Source organism: Arachis duranensis, chromosome 5, assembly GCF_000817695.3.
Source record: "Arachis duranensis cultivar V14167 chromosome 5, aradu.V14167.gnm2.J7QH, whole genome shotgun sequence".
Taxonomy (NCBI): domain Eukaryota; kingdom Viridiplantae; phylum Streptophyta; class Magnoliopsida; order Fabales; family Fabaceae; genus Arachis; species Arachis duranensis.
The window spans coordinates 62974543-62987091 of NC_029776.3; the positions used below are offsets into that span (position 1 = coordinate 62974543).

At 40.5% G+C, this 12549-nt stretch overlaps 1 protein-coding gene across 1 annotated transcript; it reads right to left on the reverse strand.

The window, feature by feature from the left end:
- Nucleotides 1-6199: 6199 nt before the first annotated feature.
- On the reverse strand, nucleotides 6200-7584 carry LOC127747630 (uncharacterized). Its single transcript, XM_052261731.1, has 4 exons — nucleotides 7042-7584; nucleotides 6818-6952; nucleotides 6416-6688; nucleotides 6200-6316 (listed from the first exon to the last, which is right to left on the reverse strand). Exons 1-4 carry the CDS (start codon nucleotides 7582-7584, stop codon nucleotides 6200-6202), a joined length of 1068 nt encoding a protein of 355 aa, XP_052117691.1.
- Nucleotides 7585-12549: the final 4965 nt, after the last annotated feature.

Sequence of the window (12549 nt, forward strand, 5' to 3'; positions counted from 1 at the left end):
AACATAGCCTCTGATCTGTCTAAGGCCACTTTAAGTTTCATGAGTGAAACAAGGTCCTCCATTAGAAGTTTGGAGGCACAAGTGGGCCAGCTGAGTAAGAAAGTCACTGAAACTCCTCCTAGTACTCTCCCAAGTAATACTGAAGAGAATCCAAAAAGAGAGTGCAAGGCCATTGACATAGTCAACATGGCCGAACCTAGAGAGGAAGGAGAGGACGTGAATCCCAAGGAGGAAAACCTCATGGGACGTCTCTCAGGCAAGAGGGAGTTCTCTATTGAGGACCTAAAGGAATCTGAGGCTCATATAGAGACCATAGAGATTCCATTAAACCTCCTTCTGCCTTTCATGAGCTCTGAAGACTATTCTTCCTCTGAAGAGGATGAAGATGTAACTGGAGAGAAAGTTGCTCAATATCTAGGAGCTATCATGAAGCTGAATGCCAAGTTGTTTGGTAATGAGACTTGGGAAGGTAAACCTCCCTTGCTCATTAGTGAACTAGATACATGGGTTCAGCAAACTTTACCTCAAAAGAGACAAGATCCTGGTAAATTCTTAATACCATGTACCATAGGCACCATGACCTTTGACAAGGCTCTATGTGACCTAGGGTCAGGCATAAATCTTCTGCCACTCTCTGTAATGGAGAAGTTGGGGATCATTGAGGTACAGCCTGCCATATTCTCATTACAAATGGCAGACAAGTCAGTAAGACAAGCTTATGGATTGGTAGAGGATGTGTTAGTGAAGGTTGAAGACCTTTGCATCCCTGCTGATTTCATAATCTTAGACACTAGGAAGGAGGAGGATGAATGCATCATCCTTGGAAGACCTTTCCTAGCCACAGCAGGAGCTGTGATAGATGTTAACAAAGGAGAATTAGTCCTTCAATTGAATGGGGACTACCATGTGTTTAAGGCTCAAGGTTATCCTTCTATAAACATGGAAAAGAGACACGATAAGCTTCTCTCAATACAGAGTCAAACAAAGCCCCCACAATCAAACTTTAAGTTTGGTGTTGGGAGGCCACAACCAAACTTTAAGATTGGTGTTGAGCAGCCCCCACAATCAAACTCTAAGTTTGGTGTTGTGAGGCCCTCATCATGCTCTGAACATCTGTGAGGCTCCATGAGAGCCCACTGTCAAGCTAGTGACATTAAAAGAGCGCTTATTGGGAGGCAACCCAATTTTTATTTATCTAATATTATTTTTATTTTATTATTCTTTTGTGTTTTATTAGGTTCATGATAATGTGGAGTCACGAAAAAATTACTAAAATTAAAAATAGAATCAAAAACAGCAGAGGAAAAATCACACCCTGGAGGAAGGACTTACTGGCGTTTATACGCCAGTAAGAAGCATCTGGCTGGCGTTCAATGCCAGAACAGAGCATGGATCTGGCGTTGAACGCCAGAAACAAGCAACATCCTGGCGTTCAAACGCCAGGAATACACCCTGAGGAGAGCTGGCGCTGAACGCCAGAAACAAGCATGGAACTGGCGTTCAACGCTAGAAACATGCTGCAGATGGGTGTTGAACGCCCAACACAAGCATCAATCTGGCATTTAAACGCCAGAATTGCATGCAAAGGCGATTTACATGCCTCACTGGTGCAGGGATGTAAATCCTTGACACCTTAAGAACCCCTCCATTCTTCTTCATTTTCACACAACACAACCCTCTCTTCTCCCTCTTGGCCGAATACACCTCTCCCCCTCTCCTCCATATTTTCTTCTTCTTCTTCTTCTCTTCTTTCTTCTTTTGCTCGAGAATGAGCAATATTCTAAGTTTGGTGTGGTAAAAGCATAGCTTTTTATTTTTCCATAACCATTGATGGCACCTAAGGCCGGAGAAACCTCTAGAAAAGGGAAAGGGAAGACAAAAGCTTCCACCTCCGAGTCATGGGAGATGGAGAGATTCATCTCCAAAGCCCATCAAGACCACTTCTATGATGTTGTGGCCAAGAAGAAGGTAATCCCCGAGGTCCCTTTCAAGCTCAAGAAAAATGAGTATCCGGAAATCCAACATGAGATCCAAAGAAGAGGTTGGGAAGTTCTGACCAACCCCATGCAACAAGTCAGAATCTTAATGGTTCAAGAGTTCTATGCCAATGCATGGATCACTAGGAACCATGATCGAAGTATGAACCCGAATCCAAAGAACTATCTTGCAATGGTTCGGGGGAAATACTTAGATTTTAGTCCGAAAAATGTGAGGTTGGCATTTAACTTGCCCATGATGCAAGGAGATGAACGCCCCTACACTAGAAGGGTCAACTTTGATCAAAGGTTGGACCAAGTCCTCATGGACATATGTGTAGAAGAAGCTCAATAGAAAAGAGACTCAAGAGGCAAGCCAGTTCAATTGAGAAGACTGGACCTTAAGCCTATGGCTAGAGGATGGTTGGAGTTTATCCAACGCTCCATCATCCCTACTAGCAACGGGTCCGAAGTTACTGTGGATCGGGCCATCATGATTCATAGCATCATGAATGGAGAGGAAGTAGAAGTTCATGAAGTCATCTCCCTTGAATTCTACAAAATAGCCGAAAAGCCCTCCACTATGGCAAGGCTAGCTTTTCCTCATATTATTTGCCATCTATGTTACTCAGCTGGAGTTGTCATAGAAGAAGACATCTCCATTGAGGAGGATAAGCCCATCACTAAGAAAAGGATGGAGCAAACAAAAGAGCCCACTCATGGATCCCAAGAGACGCATGAGGAAGCTCATCCCCAAGAAATCCCGGAGATGCCTCAAGGGATGCACTTTCCTCCCAACAACTATTGGGAACAACTCAACACTTCTCTAGAAGATATGAGTTACAATATGGATCAATTGAGGGTGGAACATCAAGAGCACTCCATCATTCTTCATGAAATTAGAGAATATCAAAGAGCAATGAGGGAGGAGCAACAAAGGCAAAGAAGAGACATAGAAGACCTTAAGGACATCATTGGTCCTCCAAGAAGAAGATGCCACTAAAGTGGACTCAATCCTTGTTCTTATTTTTCTTTTTTTTATTTTTATGCTATATTTTTATCTATGTTTTGTGTCTCTACTTCATGATCATTAGTATGTAGTAACTATGTCTTAAGGCTATGAATAATTCCATGAATCCTTCACCTATCTTAAATGAAAAAATTTTTCTAATTCAAAAGAACAAGAAGTACATGAATTTCAAAAATTGTCCTTGAATTTAGTTTAATTATATTGATGTGGTGACAATACTTTTTGTTATCTGAATGAATGCTTGAACAGTACATATTTTTTTGATCTTGTTGTTTATGAATGTTAAAATTGTTGGCTCTTGAAAGAATGATCAAAAAGATAAATGTTATTGATTATCTAAAAAATCATAAAATTGATTTTTGAAGCAAGAAAAAGCAGTGAAAAAGCAAAAGGCTTGCGAAAAAAAAATTGGCGAAAAAAAATTAGAAAGAAAAAGAAAAAGCAAGCAGAAAAGCCAATAGCCCTTAAAACCAAAAGGCAAGGGTCAAAAAAAGGATCTAAGGCTTTGAGCATCAATGGATATGAGGGCCTAAGGAAATAAAATCCAGGCCTAAGCGGCTAAATCAAGCTGTCCCTAACCATGTGCTTGTGGCATGCAGATCCAAGTAAAAACTTAGAGACTGAGTGGTTAAAGTCGTGATCCAAAGCAAAAAGAGTGTGCTTAACAGCTCTGGACACCTCTAACTGGGTACTTTAGCAAAGCTGAGTCACAATCTGAAAAGGTTCACCCAGTCATGTGTCTGTGGCATTTATGTCTCCGGTGGTAATACTAGAAAACAAAGTGCTTAGGGCCACGGCCAAGACTCATAAAAGTAGCTGTGTTCAAGAATCAACAACCTTAACTAGGAGAATCAATAACACTATCTAAAATTCCAAGTTCCTAGAGATGCCAATCATTCTAAACTTCAAAAGAAAAAGTGAGATGCCAAAACTGTTCAGAAGCAAAAGCCTACAAGTCCCGCTCATCTAATTAGAATTAATATTCATTGATATTTTGGGATTTATAGTATATTCTCTTCTTTTTATCCAATTTGATTTTCAGTTGCTTGGGGACAAGCAACAATTTAAGTTTGGTGTTGTGATGAGCGGATAATTTATAGGCTTTTTGGCATTATTTTTAGGTAGTTTTTAGTAGGATCTAGCTACTTTTAGGGATGTTTTCATTAGTTTTTATGTAAAATTCACATTTCTGGACTTTACTATGAGTTTGTGTATTTTTCTGTGATTTCAGGTATTTTCTGGTTGAAATTGAGGAACCTGAGCAAAACTCTGATAAGAAGGCTGACAAAGGACTGCTGATGCTGTTGGATTCTGACCTCCCTGCACTCGAAATGGCTTTTCTAGAGCTACAGAATTCCAAATGGTGCGATCTTAACGGCGTTGGAAAGTAGACATCCAGAGCTTTCCAGCAATATATAAAAGTTCATACTTTATTTGAGATTAGACGATGCAAACTGGCGCTCAACACCAGTTCCATGCTGCATTCTGGAGTCAAACGGCAGAAACACGTCACGAACCAGAGTTGAACGCCAAAAACACGTTACAACTTGGCGTTCAACTCCAAATGAAGCCTCTGCATGTGTAAAGCTCATGTTCAGCCCAAACACACACCAAGTGGGCCCCGGAAGTGAATTTATGCATCAATTACTTATCTCTGTAACCCTAGTGGCTAGTTTTAGTATAAATAGAACATTTTACTATTGTATTAGGGGTCCTTCTCCCTATTTTAGAATTCATAACACATTTTGGGGGCTGGCCATTTGGCCATGCCTGGACCATCACTTATGTATTTTCAACAGTGAAGTTTCTACACACCATAGATTAAGGGTGTGGAGCTCTGCTGTACCTCGAGTTTTAATGCAATTACTACTATTTTCTATTCAATTCAATTTATTCCTGTTCTAAGATACCATTCGTACTTCAACCTGATGGAGTGATGATCCGTGACACTCATCATCATCCATTCTTATGAACGCGTGCCTGACAACCACCTCCGTTCTACAAGCGAGAGCTAGAGTGAGTATCTCTTGGATTCCTGATGCACGACGCATGGTTGCCCTCGCCTGACAACCGAGCCTTCCATTCCGTGAGATCAAAGTCTTCGTGGTATAAGCTATAATTGATGGCGGCATTCATGAGAATCCGAAAAGTCTAAACCTTGTATGTGGTATTCCGAGTAGGATTCTAGGATTGAATGACTGTGACGAGCTTCAAACTCGCGATTGTTGGGCGTGATGACAAACGCAAAAGAATCAATGGATTCTATTTCGACATGATCGAGAACCGACAGATGATTAGTCGTGCCGTGACATAGCATTTGGACCTTTTTCACTAAGAGGATGGGATGTAGCCATTGACAACGGTGATGCCTTACATACAGCTTGCCATGGAAAGGAGTAAGAATGATTGAAAGTAAGAAAGCAGTATGTTGCAGAGATCCAAAAGGAACGCAACATCTCCATATACTTATCTGAAATTCTTACCAATGATCTACATAAGTATTTCTATCTTTATTTTCTGTTTATTTACTATTATTATTCGAAAATCCATAACCATTTATTATCCGCCTGACTGAGATTTAAAAGATGACCATAGCTTGCTTCATACCAACAATCTCTGTAGGATCGACCCTTACTCACGTAAGGTTTATTACTTGGACGACCCAGTACACTTGCTGGTTAGTTGTGCGGAGTTGTGACAAAGTGTGATTCACGTTTGAGAGCACCAAGTTTTTGGAGCCATTGTTGGTGATCACAATTTTGCCTATCAAAGCGCCACCACCACTTGAACAAAAGCGACCCATATCTAATTAAAGCATCTCCCACCCCAAGCCACCTAGCTTTTTCAGAGCTTGGACTACCTCCCATTTTACCAGTGGTATACCATTATTCCCATCTTCTTTACTCCACGAGAACCTTCTCTGTAGTCCAATTATCTTTTCTGCAACCGCCTTTGGCATCTTATACAAGCTTAGGTAGTAAATCGGAAGGCTATTGAGAACATATTTTATGAGGACCAACTTACCACCTTTGTTGAGAGATCTAGCTTTCCATAAGCTCAGCTTGTCTTCCACCTTGTCTATGATTGGTTTCTAAGTCTTCACCAACTGAGGATTAGCGCCCAAAGAAATTCCTAAGTACCTGACAGGTAACACAGCTTCAGAACATCCCAACAAACCACACATATTTGTCACTCATTCCTTCTCACAGTTGACTGGAATTAGGCTCGACTTATCAAAGTTGATACACAGGCCAGACATTAACTCAAAACAACGCAGGAGCCTCTTATAATTCACAAGTGTCTCCATTTCCTGTGGACAAAATAAGATTGTGTCATCTGCAAACTAGAGATGTGACAATTCTATGTTGTCCCTTCCTACCAGCAGTGGAGAATTTTTTCCATTCCTTACCGCCTCCCCCACCATCTTGTGCAGAACGTCAACGACAAGAACAAACAGAAAATGAGAGAGAGGATCTCCTTGTTTGAGTCCTCTCTCCATCTTGAACGGCTTGGATGGTGACCCATTGATCAACATTGACATAGACGCTATAGTCACACATTCCTTCACCCAAGTCCTCCATCTAAGACCAAAACCCATCTTCTGTAGCACTATATCCACAAAGCTCGATCTCACTCTGTCGTAGGCTTTCTGAAAGTCTAGCTTAACAATTGCCGCCTGCTTCTTTCACAGCTCCAGCCATTAGACCGTCTCACAAGTAATAAGAGCACCATCATGTATTTTGCAGCCCTTTACAAATGCAGACTGAATCTCCCCCACTAAATGTGGCATCACTAATCGTATTCTTCTTACCAGCACTTTGTATATCACCTTATAAACACAGCCAACCATACCAATAGGTCTCAGGTCTTTGATTTCCTTGGCCCCCACAAATTTTGGAGCTAGCGCCACCAAAGTAACATTAGCATCTGTTGGTAGCTTCGAATTCTGAAAAAAGCCCAACACAACTGCAGTAAACTCCTGACCAAGCTCACCCCAACATTTCTTTATGATGTTCATATTATAACCATCACTACCTGGTACTTTACTGGACTCACAATCCCAAACTGCCTCTCGTACTTCCTTAGTTGATGCATTTCCTCTAGCACTGCTGCCTCTTCGTCATCAATCTGTTTAACCAACCCATTACGGATCCCAATCAAAGAAGCATACTCCTGCCTATACAATTCTTTATAAAAACCCGTAATCGCATTCCTTATTCTGGCCTGATTTCGTGCCAATCTTTCATTGATCACTAAAGAATCGATTCTGTTGTTCCTCCCTCTAGCCGACGCTAGGTTATGGAAGTACCTAATGTTCTTGTCCATATCTCTAGCATGTTGCAATCGAGACATCTGCTTCCAATGAATCTCTTTTCTGACATACCACTTCACACAGCAAGTCACCAGAGCTTTCCGTCTAGCATCCATTGTTCCATCATAACTACCAGCACTAACGATATCATCAATCTTCTTAATCACTTCCTCAAACTTCTTTACCCTGCTATCCATGTCCCCAAAATTATCCTTATGCCATCTTTTTAGCGATACTGTCAAAGCCTTCAACTTGTTTGTGAACATATCATCTCCCAAGTTCCTCTACTCATTCTTTACCAACTTCAGAAACCCTTCATGTGTAAACCAGGAATCCAAACTACGAAAAGGTCTCAGACCCGTACATAGTCTAAAATCTTCTAAAATCAACAGGCAATGATCTAATAGGCCTCTCGGTCCTCTTTTCAAACGAGTATCTGGAAACTCCTCAAGCCACTCTAAACTGACCAAGTTCCTATCAATGCGGCTACAAGATCGACCTCGAAACCATGTGAATTTTTGATCAGTTAACGGTAAATCTACTAGCTGTAAATCTTGTCCCATTCCTTAAAATCCTCCGCAGATGCGGGTAAACTAATAGCGCCTTTCCTTTCCTCCAACCGTAGTATCTCGTTAAAGTCTCCCGTGAAGCAAAACAAAACCTGACATAAACTCACAATGTAGCTTAACTCCTCCCACATCACCAGTTTCTCACTCCAAACATGTGCACCATACACCAAGCAAAAAGCACATTTAAAATTATTTTTTGTTAGCAAACCTTCAACGCACAGTCAACCATCCCCTTTATAGCATTTCGATCGTTTAAATAATAAATTATCCCACATTAACAATAAACCGCCAGAGGCACAACTGATTCCACAAAATCCCAACCCACCGTGTCACTACCCCACAAGCGTGCTACATCAAACTTAGTCACCACCTCCCTCTTAGTTTCAATCAAACCTAGCATATTCAACCTGTACTTTTTCTTCAACTCTTTCACCATACTCAACTATCCATACCCTCCTAGGCCTCTAATATTCCAACAACTATAAATCATTTAAAAGAATTTCTACACACCTTGTTAAGTTGTTTGGATCTGCTCCTCCTAGCTTTCTCCTTTTGTTTTGCCATCTTTCTTTTTGCTGCGATAGCTTTATTTTGTCTTTGTAGAATCGCCATAATATCTTCTTCATCATCATAAAAAATCAAATCGCACCAGACTCCACTGCTAACTTTCACATTTCCTTATTTTCTACTAACTGTCCTTCCTGCGTAGCCCTCTGATCAGAATCCGGTTTTGCGCTTTCAATTTCTATATCGGATCCAGCATCCTCTGTAACCCGTTCATTCACATTGTCTTGACCCACACCTTCATCTTCACCTTCTATTTCTGCCAAATCGCTCACCTTTTCCCGACACAGCATGTGTTGATCTCCATGTTTTGCCCGACCACTTGCTTCACCAACAAGCCCCTCCACTTTCGATTGGTCATCGAAACCTCCCATCATATTCTGTGCTACTGTGCTCACTCCTTCACCGTTGCACAGTACCAAATCTTGGCTCCCTTTCTTTGCTTTCCCTCCAGGCCGACACTCAGCACCTCTCCTCCACGCACAGAGACGCGAGCAGCCTTCATCAAGCATAGCCCGGTTGTCCACCCCGTCTGCTGAAGGAGACGTCACGCAGCTTTACTCGCGGAGTGTTTCCCTTATTGAATGACCATGCTGCTTCCCCGACCCGGATGCGCCAGTATGGTCCTAACCCAGCCCAGCCTCAAGTCTGCATTCTTCTTGGAGCTAGGCCCCACTCAGCATTCCCTAAAGACCACATTCTTGTTGCATTTGGACCCTACCCAGCAGTCCTTCAAGCCCACATTCTTCGACAGGCCCATTAGTTAGATGCCCGCGTTCTTGTTGGAGCTAGACCCCATTCAGCATTCCTTGAAGACCACATTCTTTTTGCATCTAGACCCTACCCAGCAGTCCTTCAAGCCCACATTCTTCGACAGGCCCATTAGTTAGATGCCCCAATAGATAACTAAATTTGTTGCAAACTTTGTGGTCCTCCCTCCTTTGTAAATTCAAATTCATCTCATTTCTATCGTGAATTCTTGTCTCTAATTGTTTGGATCCACTTCCTTTGTCAAAGCACATCTCTGTAACAGTTCTCTTTGATTCACACTCTAAACAATCATCAAATCCCCCAAAATTAGCCTTCTCATTAAATCCATTAATTTTGAATGGATCCGTTATCCGTTGCCTCTGTAATGCCATTAAATTATCTTGATTGCATTCATTCAAAAAAATGTCTATTGTGACCATTGTACCCTTATTTTCATCACCGTCATTAACTCGTGTCCTTATTAGGTCAGCCGCTGGATCCTAGGCCGTCGCCGTCGACACCATTCCACCGGTATGTGAGCTAGCGTTTTCACACATTGACTTTACGCTTGCATCTTCCAAAAAGCATTCATCTCCATATATTTCACGTTCTATTTCCTTCACAAATACATCGAACCCACTGATGCCAACCGTGATATGAATCCATTCCTTAATCACATCAAAGACACAGGTATCGATTAACAATCGGCCAACACGGAAAGATAAGGCAGACTTTGTCACATCATCACACTTGACTACTTCCCCCCCATAGGCCGCCTATCATATTGAATGTCTCCACTGACCAAACTTGTAAATGCACCCCATGACATTCTAACCAAACTATTCTAGTCTCACTACGTTTGGATTCCTCCCATCTCCATACACTGTAAAAGAATTGTAGGAAACTATTCATTTTGAAGGTAAACACTTCCTCCGCATTCTTCACAGAATCAAACACTAGCAGGGCTTTGTATGCTCCAAGCTCTCTGACTTCAACAACTTGAGGAAAGTTCTTAACAATGGCTCTCCGTAATGATTTGAAGTCAATGGCTCTTGTTGTTCCACCTACTAAACTCCTCAACAGCCAATTAAAATTCTCTTTTGCTACTGGAACTTCAACCTTCTTTGTCCAACCATTTCCTTGGGAGTCCTTGGCGGGTGTTATCTTCTAAGTTTCTTCCATTCTTGTAGAACTTTCAACCTTCTGGAGTTGCCTACTATCCACCTCAGTTCTTGCAAGGTCTCCTTGACGTACCCCAGTGTTCTCCCATCCTATAGCCCTTCTGTAGTTGGCCTCACCTATAGGGGTGGGCATGGTTTGGATTTTTAAAAATTCAAACTGGATCCATTTCAGAACCAGTTTTGTGGTTCATCAAACCAAACTGGAACTGGATTGAAGAGAGAAACAGGTTCTAAATCGGTTTGAAAAAATAAAAACCGATTTTAAACCGGTTTTAGAATTTAAATCCAGTTTTTTTTATTGAAAATCCAGTTTAAAATTAGATTTTTTAAACAAAAATCCAGTTTTAAAAACAGTTTTTGAAAATCCAATTTTAGAACCAATTTTTTCAACCAAAAATCCACTTTTAAAACCAGTTTTTAAAAATTCAATTTTCAAACCATAATATTTTTAAAACTAAAATTAATACTAAAGTCATTTTAAAGTGTATAGGTTCATTACAACTAGGATTTGGTTCTTTATAAATCTAATGACAATAACTAATCACTTACGTATTCACAACTATTATTTCACATCTATATGCATTCCCTTATTTCCAAAACTTTGCAAAGATGAAGTGGAATCACAAATATAAAGAAATAAAACTTCTGTACAAAGCCTAATACAGGGAGGGGCACATATCAAGAAATGAGTACATATAAAGTGGCATTTGCCATTGATACATAATAAATTTCTTTACGCAAACTATTTACGGCTTCTAGATGAAACATACATTGATGTGCTCAAGGAAACAATTGTTGGAAATACATGAGCTCCTATCTAATGATGGATTTCCAGAAGCAATATTGGAAATATCCTCAACAAACATATGAGCTCATATTCAAGCTCATCGTGAAATGCCTTTCTGGAAGACAGTCAAGAGCATTAACAACTATGAAAATACATAACTGGATAATTCAATTGACATGAATAAATAAAAGATTGATTAGACTAACTCACACTTTATCATCATCAGTGAACACTTCCGCCTCAAGAGTTTTGATTCAGGAAATTAAATTCTACTGAAACAAAATTGATTTAGAAACTCAAAGAAACAAAATGAAAGAATGGAAGAGAAACCCACCTTTTCTTCTCCTTTGGAGGCAGGAATCAAAATCCAAAAATAGGGAAAAGATTGAAACTTCAGTCAAAACCAACCAAAATTTGAAACTACTATTGACCAAACCACAAACTAATTTTTGGAGTATTTGAAATTCTCAATTTCAAAATAAAAACCATATTCCCAATATTGACCTAAATTCTTTGGAGTCTCCACCATTTACATCGTTTAGAAGCATCATTTCATAACACTAAGGACCTAAACAAGCATGAAACTGAGAGTCATTTTGGAAGCATAGTTCTTGAACGCAAGCAAATAACTAAATTCAATGACAAATTATTACCTGAGCAGTAAGATTTTGGACAAGCAAACGATGATCAAATGGCAGATGAACACTAGAGGGAAAAGCCAACACGGTGCCTGCTCTAGTGCCGGCTGCGGCGGAGACCAAGAAAGAAGAGCCGAAGAGAGAAGACTGACACGGATAAGGACACGGTTGTGTGTGAAACTGGATTGTGGACTGGATTCACGATTCAATCTTAGATTAGGGCTTTTTTATTTTGGATTTTAATTTGGATATGGATTTAGATTGGATTTAAAATTGTTTAAATGTAGGGGTGTACATGGTTCAGTTTTTCTATAAACTGAACTGAAACTGCACTAAACCATTTTAAATGGTTTAAAAACTGAACCAAACTGCTTTGTCACATATGAAACTAGTTCTAAACCAGTTTATAATACAGTGCACCAGTTTAAACCAGTTCATAAAAATAAAACTGGTTTTAATTAAAAAAAAACCAGTTTAAACTGGTTTATAGGCTAAAACTAGTTTTCACACTCTCTCTCTTTCTTTCCCTCTCTCTCCCCTCTCTCTCCCCCCTCTCTCTCTCCCCTCTCACTCTCTCTCTCTCCTCTCCCTTTCTCTCTCTCCCTCCCTCCCTCATCCCTCTCTTTCTCTCCCTCCCTCTCTCTCTCTCTCTCTTTCTCTCTCCCTCTCTCTTCCTTTCTCTATCTCTATCTCTCTTCCACTCTCTCTCTCTCCTTTTCCTCTTTTGCTCTCTCTCTCTCTT

Coding starts and splice junctions, on each gene's coding strand:
- LOC127747630 (XM_052261731.1), bottom strand. CDS start 7,584: ATGTTCACAAACAAGTTGAAGGCTTTGACAGTATCGCTAAAAAGATGG. Junction 6,953..7,041: donor TGAGTCCAGTAAAGTACCAG/GTAGTGATGGTT, acceptor GGCTTTTTTCAG/AATTCGAAGCTACCAACAGA. Junction 6,689..6,817: donor AGGTGATATACAAAGTGCTG/GTAAGAAGAATA, acceptor GAGCTGTGAAAG/AAGCAGGCGGCAATTGTTAA.